Here is a 21,966-nt window from a genome sequence, read left to right as displayed (position 1 = left end):
AGTTTACGGCTAATATAAGAGCATTTAGATCACTACTTTAGTATTCTAAACGCTCTTATATTAGTTTACGGCTAATATAAAAGCATTTAGATCACTACTTTAGTATTCTAAACGCTCTTATATTAGTTAGTATTCTAAACGCTCTTATATTAGTTTAAGGAGGGAGTACTGTATTTCATATAGACAAACACCAGAAACATAGGGATTCACTGTCAACGTTGTGTAGAGCAGTATTACCTCGCGTACAGAGCAGATTCCACATGAGATAGCGGGCAAGTGAATTCTGTCTTATAGCAGAAGCTTTAAAAATACAAACAACCTGGCAAAATACAATTTGCCAACAGTGTATCAATCACTCATGTACATAACGAGCACACACAAACCCCAGTTCAGCACTCGCAATGTAAAAAGTAAAAAAAAAGGTATCACTCATGTACATAACGAGCACACACAAAGCCCAGTTCAGCACTCGCAGTGTAGAAGGTAAAAAAAAGGCGAGTTCACCGATCGCTGGACAAATAAGTAGATGACTTTTGCTAACGGTCGTCAGCTGCATCTTATTTCTTTTCTCCTTCCCCCGATGACAAGTTTCTTCTCCCAGACACGAGCACACAACAGTTTAGCAGGGGACGTGTACTGGAGACGGAACAGTTAGTGCGCCTCATCTACTGCAAGCGGCACGCTCTTCACCTGCATGAATAAAAGAGACGCCGATCAGAAGTGCATCTTTTTCAAACAAGTACTATGATTCTCTGTTCTCCCTCATCTCAAGACGAAAAAAGAAGAACATCTCGAGAAGAGAAGAGAAGAGAGAAGTGCGATTTCCACTATGCAAGTCAGTTACTATGCAAGTCAGTTACTATTATCTAGTACTCCCTCCGTCCCATAAATATAAGAGCGTTTTTGAAACTACACTAGTGTCAAAAACCATAAATATAAGAGCATTTTTGAAACTACACTAGTGTAAAAAACGCTCTTATATTATGGGACGGAGGGAGTAGTGGTCATGTTTCAAACACAGTTCATCTAGAAACTGCTGTATTGCTGTGAGCAACTAGCGGCGAGGCTGAGAGGCTACTGCGTACCAGCTCACGTAGCTTCAGTATGTAAAACATCTCAAGGTAACGCCTAGTCTCCCGCCTCTCGAGCTTCGAAACGTACTTCCAAAAGCCATAAACCCCAGCCAGTGTCATCAACCTCTCGGAGTAAATCTTCCATGTATACCTAGACACCAAGGAGAATACAAATATCACACAAGCAACCATGAAAAAACACCAGGTAGGCAGGCACCTGCCCAAAAATAGGATTGGCTGGTACTAACTTCTCGTAAATGCGCTGAAGGCCTCTGTCAGATATCTTAACCCAATGATTGGGGTCCTGTTTGCATTTTTCAAAGAAGTCAGCCATCAATGTGGCAGCCTGATCAGGATGGTAAGGATCAATGTGGAAACCAGAGATCCCGTGCTCTATAATCTCGGCAGGCCCTCCATGGAGTGTTGCAAAAGTAGGGAGTCCACAGGTCATGGCTTCCACAACAGTGAGACCAAATGCTTCATACAAAGCTGGCTGTAGCAAAGATGAATTAATATAGTCAGTATGTAAAGCTACTTGGTTAGGACCCACAAAACTTTTGCCTCTAGAACCACAAGTTACAACTTTACAACCATACCTGCACAAAGGCACCGTGAGTATCAGCAATGTAGCGATACAGCTCACCGTTGCGAGCCCTGTTCGTCTGGGCAGAGATCCAACGGAACTGCCCAAACAAGTTATATGTCTTAATAAGTTCATGCATCTTCTCTATCTCTGCGATCTCTTCTCTGTCCTTTGATTTCTTGACATCGTTGTAGCCAGCGACCACAACAAGGTTTACCAGCGACCTTAGCTTAGCGTTTTTACTATAAGCTTCCACTAGTCCTGTCATGTTTTTAACACGGTCAAGTCTTGCCATGGAGAAGAGAATTGGTTTTGATCGGTCATCCAGATGTCCACTGCAAAGAACAGTAACTACCATCAGAAAGACGCACGTGTCAACACTATTTGCAGGACCATACTACTAATATCACTAAAATTGTGCAGAAAGACATCATCCCATTATTGATGGTAATGGTAACTGAAATCTATAACAAGTGCAACCATATAATCACTCGAAATACTATTGTGAATGACATCCAACAAGATGACAGAGAGTTCTCACATGTGTACATCGTTTTGCTCTGGGTCATAAATCAAGCTCTCAATTGAACCATGAAGGGCAGTGAGCCGCTTGTCCTTTTCAGTGAATGGAAAATATATAGACATGTCTGCTCCAGGAGATACTATGTTGAACTTTGGATCAAAAACATCAATCCCATGGACAACGCGGTACAGGCCAGGAAGAGTAAAAGCTGTGTGGCTCTCGTACTGTCCAACTGTGTTTTTGCTGCATACAATGGAAATGTAAGAATTAAGTATGAGTGTCTTGTCAATAATACTGATGTACGATCGAAACCAAGCGCAAGATACTTGAAATGCAACAAGTCTACATGTTACCCTGGTATTAAATAATTAATGAAACAGCATATAGTTTTCATGCATACTGAATTATTGATACTACATGTGAGTAGATTAGTTAACCAAGATGAAACGGCGGAGGAAAAAAAATGGTCTGGCCAACAAGGCAGAATAGAAGAAACCTTCCAGCGATTTCTTGGTATGTGCTGGTGATTATGAAATCAGCATTGTTCATAGCGATTATATCAGCAGTAAACTGACAAGAGAAATGATACTTCTCATCGAACTTCTTCCAGTATATGTCTGAATCTGGATATTTGGTCTTTTCCAGTGCATGAGCAATATTGCACTGCAAAAAATATTCTTACATGATCAGTAAAGAAAAAAGTTTGAAACCTCAACCATAATTTAATAAGTCATACCTGAGTAATTCCCATCTTATAAGATAGCAATGATGCCACAAGATTTCCGTCACTGTAGTTCCCAATTATGAAATCTGGGGTACCCTGTAATTCTGCAGCAATTTCACCAGCTGCATCCTGTAAAAAGTAAATATTATATTGCCGCCATCCATTTTGTCACAGAAGAAAAATACCCAATTGTACAATAATAGCAAGTGTCAGATGAGACTGAACACAAATTCATACGCAGAGGAAGTGTTCATGTAGAAATTATAACTAGGAAATTTATCCTTAAAAATTGTGGTCCTTTCTACATAAGCAACTCTGCACCTTACCGTAGGTGTCTCATGTCCAATAAAATATGGCATCATTCCAAACCATACACATTTCATGATATATACCATACAGATGCAATGTCTTCCTCTTGGGACTCTTTCAGGAAATAAGATAACAGTTCGTGGCCATCTCAGGAATATTTACAAGGGAAGAAGCATCATACCTCAGCAAATTTCTCCAGATAGGGCCACACGTCAAATCTTGAAATCCATTTCCTGAGTATCCCATTTTCATTTCTAAAGGGAACACGCAATATGTAAGTGTGCTGTGTTCCACTTATTCTCTCAAGCCGCTGATTACATGATGTCCCTTTTGAATCTGGTATTAGTCGAGTAACCTGAACCACATAACAGAAACAAATGATTAGCAGTGCTTCTCTGTCTGCAAGAGTCAGTAGAAAGTACTTCCAAACTATACCATATATATACCACATAATAGAAACACATGCTGATTTTTATCAAACGTTCTGAGAGGTAATTAAACTCCGCCTATGTTGTCTCAACATAGCCGGTCCCAAGCCCGGGTAAAGGAGGAGGGTTGTGATAGGCTTGGCGAGCCAACGTAAAAACTCAGCCACTCTTATGGAGATGAAACCCAAAGGATTTTCGTTGGGGCGTAACCCTCTGAGCGACGTGCCACATCGGAACCCGGGTGTGGTGGCAAATGGGCAAGGGCCGGGCCGTCACCCCCCAGGTGGCGCGCCGTATCTTGATCCGGATACGGTGGCAAGTGAGTGAGGATCGGATCGTCGCATCCTTAGTGGCGCGCTACATCGGCGCCGAATGTAGTGGAAAATGAGCAAGGGTCTTCGCATTTGACTCGACGAGTGCGAAGGGTAAGGAAGCTAGCCGAGCCTAGGAGGATTCGCTTAGGTAGCTGGAACGTAGGGTCTCTGTCAGGGAAGCTTCGGGAGCTAGTTGATGCAGCGGTGAGGAGAGGTGTTGATATCCTTTGCGTCCAAGAAACCAAAAGGAGAGGACAGAAGGCGAAGGAGGTGGAGGATACCGGCTTCAAGCTGTGGTACACGGGGACGGCTGCAAACAGAAATGGCGTAGGCATCTTGATCAACAAGAGCCTCAAGTATGGAGTGGTAGACGTCAAGAGATGTGGGGACCGGATTATCCTGGTCAAGCTGGTAGTTGAGGACTTGGTTCTCAATGTTATCAGCGCGTATGCCCCGCAAGTAGGACACAATGAGAACACCAAGAGGGAGTTCTGGGAAGGCCTGGAAGACATGGTTAGGAGTGTACCGATTGGTGAGAAGCTCTTCATAGGAGGAGACCTCAATGGTCACGTGGGTACATCTAACACAGGTTTTGAAGGGGCACATGGGGGCTTTGGCTATGGCATCAGGAATCAAGAAGGAGAAGATGTCTTAAGCTTTGCTCTAGCCTACGACATGATTGTAGCTAACACCCTCTTTAGAAAGAGAGAATCACACCTGGTGACTTTTAGTAGTGGCCAACACTCCAGCCAGATTGATTTCATCCTCTTGAGAAGAGAAGATAGGCGTGCGTGCCTAGACTGTAAGGTGATACCTGGAGAGAGTGTTGTACCCCAGCATAAGCTGGTGGTTGCTGACTTCCGCTTTCGGATTCGTGTCCAGCGGGATAAGCGTGCCAAAGTCGCTAGAACGAAGTGGTGGAAGCTCAAGGGGGAGGTAGAGGAGGGCCCTTGGGAGGAAGGAGGGGATGCGGACAATGTGTGGATGAAGATGGCGACTTGCATTCGTAAGGTGGCCTCGGAGGAGTTTGGAGTGGCCGGGGGAAGGAGAAGCGAAGATAAGGATACCTGGTGGTGGAATGATGATGTCCAGAAGGCGATTAAAGAGAAGAAAGATTGCTTTAGACGCCTATACCTGGATAGGAGTGCAGACAACATAGAGAAGTACAAGATGGCGAAGAAGGCCGCAAAGCGAGCTGTTAGTGAAGCAAGGGATCGGGCATATGAGGACCTCTACCAACGGTTAGGCACGAAGGAAGGCGAAAGGGACATCTATAAGATGGCCAAGATCCGAGAGAGGAAGACGAGGGATATTGGCCAAGTCAAATGCATCAAGGACGGAGCAGACCAACTCTTGGTGAAGGAGGAGATTAAGCATAGATGGCGGGAGTACTTCGACAAGCTGTTCAATGGGGAGAATGAGAGTTCTACCATTGAACTGGACGACTCCTTTGATGAGACCAGCATGCGTTTTGTGCGGCGAATCCAGGAGTCTAAGGTCAAGGAGGCTTTAAAAAGGATGAAAGGAGGCAAGGCGATGGGCCCAGATTGTATCCCCATTGAGGTGTGGAAAGGTCTCGGGGACATAGCAATAGTATAGCTAACCAATCTTTTCAACCTCATTTTTCGGGCAAACAAGATGCCAAAAGAATGGAGACGGAGTATATTAGTACCAATCTTCAAGAACAAGGAGGATATTCAGAGTTGTACTAATTATCGTGGAATTAAGCTGATGAGCTATACAATGAAGCTATGGGAGAGAGTCATTGAGCACCGCTTAAGAAGAATGACAAGCGTGACCAAAAATCAGCTTGGTTTCATGCCTGGGAGGTCGACCATGGAAGCCATTTTCTTGGTACGACAACTTATGGAGAGATATAGGGAGCAAAAGAAGGACTTGCATATGGTGTTCATTGACTTGGACAAGGCCTATGATAAGATACCGCGGAATGTCATATGGTGGGCCTTGGAGAAATACAAAGTTCCAGCAAAGTACATTACCCTCATCAAGGACATGTACGATAATGTTGTGACAAGTGTTCGAACAAGTGATGTCGACACTGATGACTTCCCGATTAAGATAGGACTGCATCAGGGGTCAGCTTTGAGCCCTTATCTTTTTGCATTGGTGATGGATGAGGTCACAAGGGATATACAAGGGGATATCCCATGGTGTATGCTCTTTGCGGATGATGTGGTGTTAGTTGACGATAGTCGGACGGGGGAAAATAGGAAGTTAGAGTTATGGAGACAAACCTTGGAATCGAAAGGGTTTAGGCTTAGTAGAACTAAAACCGAATACATGATGTGCGGTTTCAGTACTACTAGGTGTGAGGAGGAGGAGGTTAGCCTTGATGGCCAGGTGGTACCTCAGAAGGACACCTTTCGATATTTGGGGTCAATGCTGCAGGAGGATGGAGGTATTGATGAAGATGTGAACCATCGAATCAAAGCCGGATGGATGAAGTGGCGCCAAGCTTCTGGCATTCTCTGTGACAAGAGAGTGCCACAAAAGCTAAAAGGCAAGTTCTACAGGACGGCGGTTCGACCCGCAATGTTGTATGGTGCTGAGTGTTGGCCGACTAAAAGGCGACATGTTCAACAGTTAGGTGTGGCGGAGATGCGTATGTTGAGATGGATGTGTGGCCACACGAGAAAGGATCATGTCCAGAATGATGATATACGAGATAGAGTTGGGGTAGCACCAATTGAAGAGAAGCTTGTCCAACATCGTCTGAGATGGTTTGGGCATATTCGGCGCAGGCCTCCAGAAGCTCCAGCGCATAGCGGACGGCTAAAGCGTGCGGAGAATGTCAAGAGAGGGCGGGGTAGACCGAATTTGACATGGGAGGAGTCCGTTAAGAGAGATCTGAAGGATTGGAGTATCACCAAAGAGCTAGCTATGGACAGGGGTGCGTGGAAGCTTGCTATCCATATGCCAGAGCCATGAGTTGGTTGCGAGATCTTATGAGTTTCACCTCTAGCCTACCCCAACTTGTTTGGGACTAAAGGCTTTGTTGTTGTTGTTGTTGTTGTTCTGAGAGGTAATTAACAATGATCTGATGGCTTTATTCGCTAATTTCCAATAGGGGACACTGCCTCTGTTTCAGCTGGATCATTACCCTCTTGCCAAATAAAACAAGATGAGTACACATTCAGTAAGCTGCCCTATTTTCCTCTTAAATGTCAGTTTAAAATATTCACCGAAGTGGACATTAATGGCTTCATTTCCATAGTCCATGATGTAATCCAACCAACTCACACGATGATCCTGCCAGGCCAACACATCCAAGAGGGGATGGTGACCTTGCATGAAACCATTCACAAGCTTCATCAGAAAGGGTATTCTTCAAGATGGATTTTGGGAAGGCATATCATAAAATCAAATGGCCTTTTCTTGAACAGACCTTCCGCATGAAGGATTCCGCACCTGAGTGGCGTGGATGAATTGCCCAGTTCATTCACGGTGGAAGTGTTGGTATTAAAGTCTATGACACATTGACCATTAGCCCCAAAGCAGAAAGGGTATGAAGCAAGGTGATCCTATATGTCTCCAATTTTTGTAATGCTGCTGCTGATATGCTTGCCATCCTCATAGCACAGGCTAAGGAGGACGGTCAGGTTGGCGGCCTCATCCCAAACTTGGTAGATAGCGGGGTGTCCAATTTTGGGTATATGGACCATACTATCTTCATGGAACATGATATGGGAAAAGAAGATAAATATGAAAGTCATTCTATGTATGTTTGCCCAATTGTCTAGCTTAAAAGTTAACTTCCATAAGAGTGAACTTTCTTATATAAACAATTGTTTGGTTGTGAAGCAGGGTTATTCTTCTTCTGATATCTTGGCATACCTATTCATTATCGCAAGCTCTTGAATACGGAATGGAAGTGATTTTGGGATCGATTAGCTAAAAAATTCAATTGTTGGAAACGCAAGCTTCTATCCTACTCCCTCCGTCCCATAATACAAGATCGTTTTGCAAGCTACATTGGAAGTTCAGCAATTCCTTATGAAACCTTTACTGAGTTGCCCAATTGAGTGCGGTGAAGAATGGGTTATTGCAAATCCATATTCTTTTCCCGAAGTGATGAGCATAAACAGAGGTATCGATTACTAGTTGAGTACTCCCTTCCGCCCAGCCGCCAACAAAAGAACCCACCGCCACCACCAGATCCCTCGCCGCCGCCGTCGTCCGCCGCTGGACGGTGGCAGGGCGTTCTCCGCTCCCTCGTCACCACATTTCTCCTCGAGGTGGCCTTTGCGACGGCGGCGGACGCTTTGTGCCATGGCGTCGGGCGTCGGGCCTCTGGCCAACTCGATCCTGAAGCCCATCCACGGGGTCATCTGCTGGTGAGGGTTGGGGCTTGAGGTTGCTCCCTCTTGCGCCGGTGACTGGCTGAGTCCGACCAAATCTGGCAGAAGTCGGTCGAGCTTGGCCCAAGGTGGTCGGAGGGGCAGCTGCGATGCCATGGCCACTGTGGTCACGCAGGGGTTGTGGAAACCATGCCATGGACTGACAACGTACAGCTGGGTGTGCGATAATCCACAAGTTCTGCGCCAGAGGCCGTGATCCCACAATCTACAGGTTTGTGGGCGGCAGTCATCTCCATCCCCATAAGGGCATGTATAATGCACAGCCCAGGGTGATGTCTCGTATGCCAATGTAGGATCGGATGTCAGAAAAAGTAGGTTGGGATGAAGCAGTAGGATCCTCTATAGGAGGCGGGTGCTTGGGAAAAAAAGGTGTGGCTGAAAAAGTTAGTGGAAAGTAGAGAAGCATATGTAGTGGGAGTCTTTATTTTCTATTCATTGATGCGGCCCACTAGTGGTAGCTTGCATTGGGGAGAAAAAAATCAATGTAGATGCCTCAAGCTACTTTTTGTCATGGGGCAGTTGTATTCATATGCCACCATTGTACATCCCCTAAGGCGGTCCTCCGCTAGGGCACACGGATGTCGCCGTGGTTCCACGCGCTGTAGGCATGGATGACGCAGCAAAAGCTGGTGTGTGGTGGTGTTTGATGCGGATTTGCCATGGCCTGCCACTTGTAAGAACGGCCAGCCAAAGCATCGTGAATTAGAATTTTGGCTTTGTCATTGACCTTCCTCCTCTGCTGGGATCATGGAAAGTGGAGGCAACAAACACATTATGACTTGATTTGGTGGTGCTTCTCGTGAGACTCCAGGGTGAAAACCCTAGGTGCAACCTTAGTGCGGTGTACCTGACGATGATGGTGTTTTTGCGCCGTACCTTGCTTAATGCATTGCTTGGAGTTTGCTCGTATTTGACTTTAGGGTGAAAACTCACACTCTTGCCATCGGTGGCTAGATCCGGCAACAATGGGCGACGGCGGCGCTTATGCATCATTTCCTTTTGGGAGGTGTTGTTGTTGGAGAACCTTTATTGTATTCCTTGTGTTGTCATGAGATGGTTGGTACCGATGGTGATTGCCGTATTGCGTCGATCACTCCAGGTTTTTTTTCCCTCCGCATACTCATACCTTGACTTTGCTATTTGCAGGCATGATACTTTGTGTGTGTGTGCGCGCGCTGGTGTTGGTTCTCATGCAGAGGCCGGGTGTGTGCTCATTGTGTTTTGTATCCCCTTGGTGCTACATTATGAGCCACCAAAAACACCCTTTTTATCAACAAAAAAAGGTGGAGTATTATTGTAGACCAATACCAAGGGGTTGGTGGTAGAGGACCAAGGGGAAAAGAAGTAAGTGCTTAAACAAATGGTTCTTCAAATTATAAAATGTTGATGGGGTGCTGCAAGAGTTACTACACAACAAATACATGTACTCCAAAACGCTTTTGCAACATGCCATGAACCTACGGGCTCTTTTTTCTTGAAAGGCCATATGAGGGTCAAAGAGTTCCTCAACATGGGTATTTCCATAGTTGGTGGTGCCGCTTTCGCAAGATGCCATGAACCTACGGGCTCTTTTTTCTTGAAAGGCCATATGAGGGTCAAAGAGTTCCTCAACATGGGTGTTTCCATAGTTGGTAGTGGCACCACAGTACCAACACGTGGTTTTGGGAAGTCTCTTGACTACGGGATAGCCCTCTCGGTGAGAAATATCCAATAGTGTACAAATTTGTTCAAAGAAAACATGTTTCAGTTCACGATGTCATGGCCTTAGTGCCGTTAAATGTTTGTTTTGGGTGGACAGTAACTGGTGGCATTCCTGTCCCCATCTAGTTCAGCGTTTAATATTCATCAATTTAACGATGGAGTCAAATGTTCTCTGATAGAAGATACATACCCTAGTATTTTGGGGCCAAATCTATGTGCCAATATGGTAAATGAGAAACATCACTTGTAGAAAAATTATATGGAAACTCATTGTTCCCCTGAAAATCAAGATACTGTCTTGGTGCGCATGCAGAGGTGTCATTTTAACAAAGGACAACCTAGTAAAATGCAATTGGAATAGCATCACGAAGTGTTGCTATTGCGTTAAGGGTCTCACAATTCAGCAATTATTATTCCTCAAATGCTGTTCTGCATGACTTCTGTGGATGACGGTGTTTCTGGCTTTTAATAACCCCCGCCTACTAGTATTCCTGAACATGTCTGGGGATTGGTTATGTGAGGCTATTAGACAACTTAAAGCACACGTTCAGTTAAAGTGTGTGTTTTATGTTTGGCAATATGGAATTTTCGTATTTGTTTTTAACAAAAGAAACAAGTTTCTGATTTCCTTCAGGTTATTCATATGGCTACTCATCGGATCTGTACGTGGTGCTCACTTCAGTGTGGGAAAGCACAGACCTCTCTGGAGTCTGGGTGCAGCCACTTAAAGATGTAAAACAAGGTATGTTCAACCAGTTTAGATGACGGTCTAGCGATAGGATGCATAAGCCTGACATGTAAACTCTATTGCAGTTGCTCTGGTCTTTAAATAAAATTGTTGTGCTTTTTTGTATGGATTGATACTTGGCAATAACATGGTTGCGTGCATCAGTCGATGCAAAGGCCCCGGGGCTCCCTCCTTTATTGAAAAAGGTTACCATATACAAGAGCATGTCATAACATAATGAGACAACACAATAAAGCAACCGGAGAATGTACCCAATGAAAATGATTTTTAATGGACAACAAAAATGAGAAGAGGAGAAAACTGAACTTACAATGAGAATTTTAGGGGTAACATCAAGGCCTTGTTTCTTTAACCTAAGAACCATTTCATCCTCCAAAGCACGAACTTGGTCCAATATATAAACAATCTGAGTACAGCAAAGAAAGGAAAAGATGATGTATCAAAGGGATGAGCAAATAGCACATTAAAGCTGGGACGAGCTATATATCGATGGCCATGCCATTGTTTGGTACCTGCCCTCCAGTATCTGGCATGCCCAACACATTAGCTTGACCGAAGTATCCATGAGGAGAAACTATCACAACATTAAAGATCATTGGGATCCTCCCCAAGAATGTCTCTAGTGTAGATGGATCTGGTGCTTGAAGAATATCCAGAAGGAGATGTATCATCTCTAAGACATGTTCAGCTGTATCACCCCAACCTTTCTCCAAGCCCCATTCTTGAAATCTGAAGGTTACGGAAAAAACACCGCGTGTCAAAGCTACATTATTCTTGCCTGATGTGATTTATTCAAAAGCTGCACTTCGTAAATCACGAAATAATCTCAGACATACATTATGCAAGAATTACCAGTGATAAGTAAATTTGCGGATGCAAGGCCTAGTCAAAGGCATTTCAACAAGACTAACATACTTTCTTTACCACAAAAGCTATTAAATTTCTGTATGGAAGACTTAAGCAGCTGGAGTTCCAACAAAAGGATAGAGAGGGCATCTCTTAGAAATGCTCGAAGCCTCAAAGAGTCCAACCCCAGAACTGAATTTGGTTACATAGGACTAACTGTAACAAAATTCGTGGTTTGTAGTCTCCCCCGCATATTTGTGCATATATTGAATGGCTAGACAAAAAACAATCAGCGGATGACAGTACTGAGATGTATTCCGTCAGTGCCAGGGTGACTTCCGCTTACCCAAACGGTCAGATTGGTTTTAACTTCTCAAGAACTGTTCATTTTTTGCTAAATTTTCTGACAAGGGTCAGAATTTTCACTCTTAGAAATGCTCAAAGCCTCAAACAGTCAAACATCAGTAGTGCTTCTCCCAACAAAAACAAAACTATACAAACTGAAATGCAAAAATGACTCTGGGAGCACAATGTGATAGGGTAAATTAACTGATTAGCAAATTGTAAGTATGGTGTTTCAGCTGGGAGCTTTGACAGGTGCTCCTCAGCTTTGGTCAGGACAGACTGAAGCCTTCCCACGCTCTGTATCCTGTCATTTAACATCATCACCTGCAGAACACGCCCAAATTAACAACAAACATACACATGAACCACAAGTTTATCACAAAGATATCCTCGGCGGTAACAAAACTCACATGCCCCTTGTGCCGGTGCTCGCGAAGGAAATCAAGCAGGGGTTCCAGGCAATCCCTGTTGCGGAACAAAATCGAAGACAGGTGCCTGTTGAGAAACTGCACGCCATTTCCAATCGACGACGAGCGACTCGGACGTGGGATTAAGGCAGTGAATGGCTCAAAATCAAGCTCCAGCACGAAGGGGTCGTTGTGCCTGCCAGGTCATGAGGTTAAGATTATGGTGGTAGAAACTGAAACAATGCCACCTGTGACAGTTTAGCTGCTTTTAATTTTAATGCCATAACTCTGCAAGAGTCAGAGTCAGAGTGACCACAGGCCCAGCAGTCCAGCACAGAGCCGTGCTGATTCTGAAAGCTACTAAGTTATCAATCTCTTAACATGACCTCAGCCGTGCACATCAGATAGTAGCTAAGCAAACGATGAACAATTCAAAATATGGTTGCCTGGTGGCGGCCTCTCAAACCCAACATTAACCTCTCGCTAAAAAATGACCCTAGTAGAGGCAAAAGGAGCAGACGCTGGAGCTGAGATAGCAGGAAGGAACAGGGGGGAGCAACACATACTGGCCGTCGACGAGCTCCTCCTTGAAGCGGAGATACTCCGACACGCTGAGCTGTTCGACGTTGAGCTCGTGCACGTTGACGCGGACGTACTCCCAAACCCCCGGCCGCGGCCGCACCGCGATGGCGACGAACGGCGGCAGCACGATAGCCTCCTGCTCGAAAAATACACGCGCAGAGAGGCATAAAAAACATTCAGGGACACACGCGCGCGCACGAAACAGCCGGTGTTGCGATGTGACGGCTCACCTGGGAGGAGCGCAGGACGTCGAGGAAGGGACCCTCGGCGAAGGCGCTGCCGCCGGAGACCTGGACCTCGTCGAGCGTGTCGAGGATGCGGTGCGGCTGCAGGATCCCCTTCCCCTTGCTCACGTACCTACGGTACGGCCACCAAACCGACCGAAGCAGGGGCAAAAAATCGTCAGCAGAGGCATACGAGCGAACAATTGGGTGGGGTGGCTGATCGGCGACTCACTTGGAGAGGAGGGCGACGAGCTCGTTGCGGTGGGCGTGGAGGGTGTCCTCCACGCGTTCGCGGATGCTCGGGATGCGGTCAAGCTTCGAGGCGGCCATGGCTGGCTGCTCTGCTGCTGACTCGTGTCACTGTGCTCCCGTCCCGCGATGTTGCGAGCGCTGGTGAGCAAGGCGAAAGCCGAGTTGCCCAACTTTATAAGATGATGAGATGCAGCGCCTTGCTGACGCGTGGTGGAGAGCGTTGGGCAGTTAGCGAAAATGATTGTACAATGTACTACTACGTAGAACATTTTTGTGGTGTATTCATACGGAAGTATATGGCGATTTCGTCCATTTTACGCTTTGAAGTATGTCGTGAGTGAATGTACCGGCTCAGTCTCTCGAAGGTAATGTCACGATATGCGTGCATGCGTTAATGGGGTGAGTGTAAATATGTATGTATAAATGTCCGCATTTATACTATTTTAAAAAAATGATTGGGCTGTTAAAAAGTTATTGGTGCGATCCTTTCAGAAGAAAAAGTTATTGGTGCCTTAACGCTTTGGTGTCTAAATAATACTTCCTCCTGTTTTTGTTTTATTTCATATATAAATTTTGTTTAAAATCAAACTACAAAAGTATAGGGGGCAATGTTTTCATCTATTATTGTAGAAGTGCATTTTTCTTTTAAAAATGGAGGAGAACCCCTGGCCTCTGCATCTGGACAATGCATGCAGCCACTTTATTAATTGTTCACATAAGACATTACAAAGTAATACAACAGCAAGACTAAAGCCACCATCTAGGCAACATCTGTCGCTACTCCTATCCAAATGAGGAAGGGATGTTGATAGTCTGGGCCTAATATCAAACAGACCTCGCAGCCAAACCTAACATCTAAGACCAGAGGTCCTATCCAGGACGCCTGCCAGGTATGGAGTACCCACCGGTCCGGCGCACTCCTCAACCAGGACGCCTGCCGGGTATGAGGCCGCCGCAGCCACCTGCCACCAATCCATCTTCATAGTTGTACTGTTGCATCTACCTTGCACGGTCTAGCTACCGTCGACGCCACCACGACGCCAGACAGCTTCCTCCTCCTGTGCGAGTCCATCTCCGCGCATCGGACGCCGAGTCTCCACTGCCATGCCGCCGAGACCCACCGTCGATGATACTGTTAATGCCACACCGCTCCACCTACATGCCATCTCGCGTCGACTCCGAACTACCAGCAACTCCACCACCCTGAGAAGTTCTCGGCCGACGCCTCCAGGAAGGAGCACGACACCAAAGTGCCATCGTCGCCCAAACAGAGGAACAGAGGCTTTCGCCTGCGCTCATGGCAGAGGTGGGGGCGTATGATCCACACTGAAGCCTCCAGGAAGGTAATCGGCGCCGAGGGCGTCAACTTTGGTGCGGCCGCCACGCCGGCCTGGAGGTTCCCCTGGATCCATGCCCACCCGCCAGATCCGTCCAGGCGGTATTGGCGTCGACCGTAGTCGCTACCGTAGCCAGCACGAACCGGAGTAGATCGAGTCAGAGACACCGCCTCCCATGGAAGTCCGGTCGGCCATCGATGAGCCGCCGTAGCGCCGCCGCCTCCACGCCGCCCACGCAGCCGTGGAAGGCCCCTCATCTGCACCCGCGCGTGCCGCCCGCCAGGCAGGCCGCACCGCGCGCCACCGATCGAGGCCGCCCCCCCGAGATCCCCGCGCCGCCCGAGGCACCGGCGGTCAGATCTGAAACAGATCGACCACGGCCACCATAGGAGTGCCCCGAACTGCCCCCTACGCGACCACCGGGGGAAGCAGCTCCTGCCGTCGCCCCCCTGAGTCCTCGCCGGCGCGTCCCATCGCCAACGCGCCGCCAACCGCCGCCGAACGCCGCGCCAGGTCCGGCCGCTGCGGGGAGGAGAAATCCCGCCGTCGCCGACACCAACCGGGCTTTGCCCGGCGGCGCGCCCCGGCGGCGGCGGGTGAGGGAGTCTTGGACTAAGGGGTCCTCGGGCGTCCGGCCTGTTATCCATGGGCCGGACTGATGGGCTGTGAAGACATGAAGATCGAAGACCATACTCGGGTTCGGATTGGACTCTACTTGGCGTGGAGGGCAAGCTTGGCGACCAACTATGAAGATTCCTTCTTATGTAACCGACTCCATGTAAACCCTAGATCCCCCCGGTGTCTATATAAACCGGAGGGGTTAGTCCGGAAAGGATACATTCATTACCATATATTCACATAGGCTAGACTTCTAGGGCTTAGCCATTACGATCTCGTGGTAGATCAACTCTTGTAATACTCATATTCATCAAGATCAATCAAGCAGGAAGTAGGGTATTACCTCCATAGAGAGGGCCCGAACCTGGGTAAACATCGTGTCCCCCGTCTCCTGTTACCATCGATCCTAGACGCACAGTTCGGGACCCCCTACCCGAGATCCGTCGGTTTTGACACCGACATTGGTGCTTTCATTGAGAGTTCCACTATGCCGTCGGCAAAGGGCTCGATGGCCCCTTCGATCGTTAGTAATGGCACCGTTCAGGGAGAAACCTTCCTCCCCGGACAAACCTTTGTGTTCGGCGACTTCGTACTGCGGGCCAACTCGCTTGGCCATCTGGAGCAGGTCGATAGCCACGCCCCTGGCCATCAGGTCAGATCAGGGAGCTTGAACTGCGTCGCGGATACCCGCGGAGACTTGATCTCCGATGGATTCGAGACTGCGGCAGTCGCTCCCCCTCTCTCCGATGAACATGACTTAAATCTGTCATCGGATCACACCCAGGAGATGGATCATGTTGCTGCAACGGCCTCAGAACCGAAGCAGATCGTGCCCTCCGAGGCCACAAAGTCCACGGCGTTGGAGCCGCATACGGACTCGACATCCTGCAATACTTGCGTCAATGGAACTCCGGACTCGTTTCCGGCTACACGTTCCGGATCAGGTGCGCCTACGGACACCGAGCTGGATCGGTTATCGATTTTCGAATTTGGCGCCGCAGACTTCTTCCAGCACTCACCTTTTGGTGACGTACCAAATTCTTTAAGGAACTTATCCTTGGAGGAGGACTCACAGCCGAACTATGTTCGGTTCGAATTAGAGGCGGATGACGAGGAATTTTGCTTCCCACCCGCCACCCACTTCATAGCCACCGTCGATGACTTAACCGACGTGCTTGACTATGGCTCCGAAGACATCGACGATATGGACGACGATGCCAACAAGGAGCAAGGCCAAGACCCGCCATTTACTGGACGCTGGATGGCCACCTCTTCGTACGACGTGTACATGGTTGATACACCTAAAGAATCTGGCGACGACAAAGAAGAGCCAGACGCGAATAAAACATCTGAGACGCAGTCCAAGCGCCGACGCCCCAAACGCCGTCCTAAGCCTCTTCGCTCAAAGGACGGCAACACCGACACCGAAGAGAATAATACTCCAGGCGACGCCGAAAACAATGAAGACCCTGTCGGAGCTACATCCGAACAGGAGGAACATGACAATAGGCAAGACAACCCTGATGAACAGGCCATAGAAGATGACTCGGAGGACGATAGTTACCGTCCACCCTCCGAGGAGGAGACAAGCCTCGGCAACGAAGACTTCATCGTGCCGGAAGATCCTCTGGAGCAGGAGCGCTTTAAGCTTCAGCTCATAGCCACTGCAAAGAGCCTAAAAAAGAAACAGCAGCAGCTTCAAGCCGAACAAGATCTGCTCGTCGACAGATGGACTGATGTCCTGACAGCCGAAGAATACGGCCTCAAGCGCCCAGCCAAGAGCTACCCGAAACACAGACTGCTACCTCAATTCGATGAGGAAGCACCAGAGCGCACATCTCCCTCGCGTAATGCGGAATGACCACCACGTGGTCGAGACAGGGTGGCCGACCGGCCACCCCGTGGCCGGGATAAAGCGGCAACACAGGCCGAACAGTAGCCTGCCCCACCGCCTCGTAAAAACAGAGACGGAAGAGTTCGGGGTCACACATACGACCTCCGGCAGATCCTGGACGATAGAACAGGACACACAAGATCGATCTACGAATCGCGAGGGCGTGCCTCGAGGCACGACGACGGCTAGCTATTCGGACGTGATAAATCTAACCACGCCCGGGCCGAATACCGCAGACGGACCCCATCAGAGCTACGCCACGACGCGGCCCGATATAGAGGCGCCGCACACCCTCTCTGCTTCACAGATGAAGTACTGGATCACGAATTCCCCGAGGGGTTCAAGCCTGTCAACATTGAATCATACGACGGCACACCGATCCCGCAGTATGGATCGAGGATTTCATTCTCCATATCCATATGGCTCGAGGAGATGACCTCCGCGCCATTAAATATCTCCCACTAAAGCTCAAAGGGCCAGCTCGGCACTGGCTTAACAGCCTGCCTAAAAATTCTATCGGCAGCTGGGAGGACTTGGAAGAAGCTTTCCTGGACAACTTCCAAGAAACCTATGTCCGGCCACCAGACGCCGATGACTTAAGCCACATAGTTCAACAACCTGGAGAATCAGCCAGAAAATTCTGGACTAGGTTCCTAACCAAAAAGAACCAGATCGTTGACTGTCCGGATGCCGAGGCCTTAGCAGCCTTCAAACACAGCATCCGTGACGAATGGCTAGCACGCCACCTCGGCCAAGAAAAGCCGAAGTCCATGGCAGCCCTCACGGCACTCATGACCCGCTTTTGCGCGGGAGAGGACAGTTGGCTGGCCCGTAGTAACAACACAGTCAGTGAGACAGGTCCCTCCGAGGCCAAGAATAGCACTAGCAAGCTCCGGCGCAATAGACACAAACGCCGAAGCAATGGCAACAACACCGATGACACCACGGTCAACGCCGGATTCACTGGCTCCAAGTCCGGCCAACGGAAGAAGTCCTACAAAAGGAACAATGAAGGACCTTCTAGCCTGGACCGCATACTCGACCGTCCGTGCCAGATACACGGCACCCCGGATAAGCAAGCTCATCATACCAACAGAGATTGTTGGGTTTTCAAGCAGGCTGGCAAGTTAAATGCCGAAAACAAGGAAAAGGGGTCACAAAGTGAGGACGAGGATGAAGAGCCCCGGCAACTGAACACTGGGGGGCAGAAGAAATTTCCCCCTCAAGTCAAAACAGTGAACATGATATACGCTACGCACATCCCCAAAAGGGAGCGTAAGCGAGCACTTAGGGACGTCTACATCGTAGAGCCAGTCGCCCCAAAATTCAATCCGTGGTCATCATTCCCGATCACCTTCGATCGTCGGGATCACCCAACTAGTATCCGCCATGGCGGTTCAGCCGCACTAGTCCTCGACCCAATTATTGACGGGTTTCACCTAACACGAGTCCTGATGGACGGTGATAGCAGCCTCAACCTGCTTTATCAGGACACAGTGCGAAAGATGGGCATTAACCCCTCGCGAATCAAACCAACAAAGAATACCTTTAAAGGAGTCATACCAGGCGTAGAGGCCCGCTGTACGGGCTCAATCACGCTGGAGGTGGTCTTCGGTTCTCCGGACAACTTCCGAAGCGAAGAGTTAATCTTCGATATCGTCCCCTTCCGCAGCGGCTATCACGCACTGCTCGGACGAACCGCGTTTGCTAGATTCAACGCAGTGCCACACTATGCTTATCTCAAGCTCAAGATGCCCGGTCCACGCGGCGTCATAACAGTCAATGGCAATACGGAACGCTCCCTCCGAACAGAGGAGCACACCGCTGCCCTAGCAGCAGAAGTATAGAGCGGCCTTCTCAAGCAGCACCATAGCGCGGCTGCCGAGCCCCTGGACAACATCAAGAGGTTCCGGACTACACTGCAGCAGGACAACGCGGCTCGTCAAGAGCTCGATTAGCAATTCGGCCTCCGTCCCAGTCCCGTTGAAGTAGTGGAATTCGCACCACGCGTACATAATTACGCACTCAAAATCCCATGGACATAGACGGAGGCAGAAGCTAACCCGGGATCTACAGACCGATCCCGGACACACATACTTTTTACCTTTTTTCTTTTTATTTCAGGTTTCTCTTTTCGCGGGCCTGATCGCGAGTCCTTTAGAGGGATTGGCATACAACAGAGGCAAGCATCACATGTGTGTAGGGTAACCTCTATACGTTCTTCTTGACGATATTCAAACTTATTTCTCAGGACCCGCACGCTACGCCCTACTGATCCCGACATGTTAAATAGCCCGGATACTTCTCGCACCATCTGTACAAGATACGCCTTGACGTATCCATCTAGTTATAATAAAAATGGTTCGTGGCCCAGTTTATGTGGTTTTCGCTTCTTACTTCGTTTTATTTCGATCCGCTTATTTGCGGCATCAATACTCTTCTGTATGTTTCATATTCGCCAGGGGCTACTTGTCGCCCCACAATACGGCAACAAAGTCCGAACACTTCTTCTATATAAGTTCGGCACCCCGAATTTAGCATTATATGCATTGGCTCCGAATCATGTCTTTGGTCAATAGTTGGGTTGCCCGGCTCCTGTGCTTGCTACCCTACGTTCCGCTCTATCGGCTAGGGTAGTAAAGGGAGAACTACTGCGGTTGTGCCCTGGCCTTGACCGGATGAGCACCTCAATAGAGAAAGCCGAAAACTGACTGTCATGATACGGCGAGAGCCGGTCAGCTGTTCGAGGGTTACAAAATCGTTGGAGATTTTTTCCGCGTCATGCGAAGGATCGGCACTTCTCGATCAGATGCTGACAGCACCCTGGCTTTGACCAGGAGCTGCGCACTTGCTTAATTATAAAACTCCTATGGCTAAGTGAGGGCGTTTAAGCCGTACAGTCCGATTGCCTTGTTCGTTGCACTAAACAACTCCTCCAAAGGACCATATAATTGGATCAAGATTGTTTAGAATCCATCCTGAACACCTCCGTACTACCTACGTGAGGGCAGAAGCCGACGACCGGCCAACCCTCAGATTACAAATAAGACGGCCGCACAGGAGGAAACAATTTAAAGCATAATAAAATTATTTTACAAACACCGGCCTTGTTCCTATAATACAAGGCAAAGGCAACATGAATACATTTATTCAAATACAATGTCCTGCGAACACTGCGCCGCCACAAGTCGAGACCCCTCTACGACATCCGTGAAATATCGCTCGGGTGTGCGGTGCTCCTTGCCCTCCGGCGGCCTGCTGGCAACTTCAACATCGTTCATCTTCGCCCACCACATCTTGCAGCGAGCGAAGGCCATACGGGCACCTTCAACAGGCGGAGTGCTTGATGACGTCCAGCCGCGGACAGGCCTCCACCAGACGCCTCACGAGTCCGAAGTAGCTGCTGGGCATAGCTTCGGTTGGCCATAGCCGGATTGTCAAATCCTTCATGGCTAGTTCGGCCACCCTGTGCAGCTCCACCAGCTGCTTCAGCTAATCGGTGAAGGACACGGGATGCTCTGGCGTCGCGTACTGCGACCAGAATAGCTTCTCCGTAGAACCTCCTCCTTCGGCTCGGTAGAACTCTGCAGCGTCTGATATGCTGCGTGGTAGATCCGCAAAAGCCCTTGGGGAACTCCGAACCCGGGTTAGTAAAAGGTATTGCTTCTTCGCATACTTGCTTTGCATCTTAAATGCCTTACCCGCCGTGATCTTCTTGAACTCCTAGATCTCCTGGAGGGCGGCCTGGGCCTCATTCCGTGCGGTCTCCGCGCTCTGACGAGCCTTGGTGAGCTCGGCCTCTTGAGACGACGCATCATTCTCCAAGGTCTCACATTTTTTCACCGCATCCTGGAGCTCCCGCTGGATTTCCTTGACCCGGGCCTCGAGCTTCTTACGGGCGGCTTGCTGCTGGACAGCTTTCTCCTCGGCCTCGCCCAGGGCCTTCCTCAGGACCTCGACCTCGGTTGCAGCTCCTGCACATATTACAGTCAATATACATCGCCTATGCTTTTCGAACATACAGCAAGTCGTTATTCACCTTGCTTCTCCTGGAGCCGAACCCTAACCTCGCCGAGCTCGTTCTCGGTCCGCTCCAGCCTCTGCCTCAATTCAGAGACGTCGGTAGCATGCGAGGTTGCGGCCAACAGCGACGCCTGCTTATGCATACATGCTATGTTAGTCTCCTACAATAGATCCCCTGTCCGGTTCTTCTCGCCGGACAGTGTCTCGGGGGCTACTGACCACAGGTTTTTTTCTCTTTCTATGTCACTTACCTCGAAACCTGTCAACAGGTTGCTGCAGGCCTCGTTCAGTCCACTCTTGGCGGACTGAACCTTCTCAATCACCGCGCCCATAAGGACACGGTGCTCGTCCATAACGGAGGCACCTCGTAGTGCCTCCATCAGGATATCCGGCGCCCCCGGATAGACGGGAGCCACCGGCGGAAGCGGCACACCCCCTCCTTCAAAGGGGGCTGCTCGCCCGACTCCGGAGCCATATGGGTATCCGGAATCGTATTCGGCTGAGGGCCGAACTGGATACGGCCCTCTTCGCCAGTCTCCATGGGGATCGTCTCCTCCATGTGTCCAGCAGTGGAGGTCTCGCCTTGTGGCGCCTCCCGGACTACGTCCTGGGCTCCTCCTCGGTTCGGATCGGCCCTCTGGGACAGCACTTCGGTG

The 21,966-nt window shown here is 48.8% G+C and overlaps 1 protein-coding gene across 1 annotated transcript; it reads right to left on the bottom strand.

The window, feature by feature from the left end:
- Positions 1-266: 266 nt before the first annotated feature.
- Positions 267-13,640, bottom strand: LOC109740648 (sucrose synthase 4). The gene is made up of 15 exons (XM_020299704.4): positions 13,419-13,640; positions 13,193-13,319; positions 12,947-13,098; positions 12,384-12,576; positions 12,179-12,297; positions 11,295-11,511; positions 11,093-11,188; positions 3,394-3,567; positions 2,916-3,032; positions 2,676-2,842; positions 2,198-2,422; positions 1,670-1,991; positions 1,322-1,566; positions 1,086-1,224; positions 267-690 (listed from the first exon to the last, which is right to left on the bottom strand). Exons 1-15 carry the CDS (start codon positions 13,514-13,516, stop codon positions 652-654), a joined length of 2,430 nt encoding a protein of 809 aa, XP_020155293.1. The 5' UTR covers positions 13,517-13,640; the 3' UTR covers positions 267-651.
- Positions 13,641-21,966: the final 8,326 nt, after the last annotated feature.

This window comes from Aegilops tauschii, chromosome 4, assembly GCF_002575655.3.
Source record: "Aegilops tauschii subsp. strangulata cultivar AL8/78 chromosome 4, Aet v6.0, whole genome shotgun sequence".
Classification (NCBI taxonomy): domain Eukaryota; kingdom Viridiplantae; phylum Streptophyta; class Magnoliopsida; order Poales; family Poaceae; genus Aegilops; species Aegilops tauschii.
This window is presented reverse-complemented; position numbering and strand designations above follow the sequence as displayed.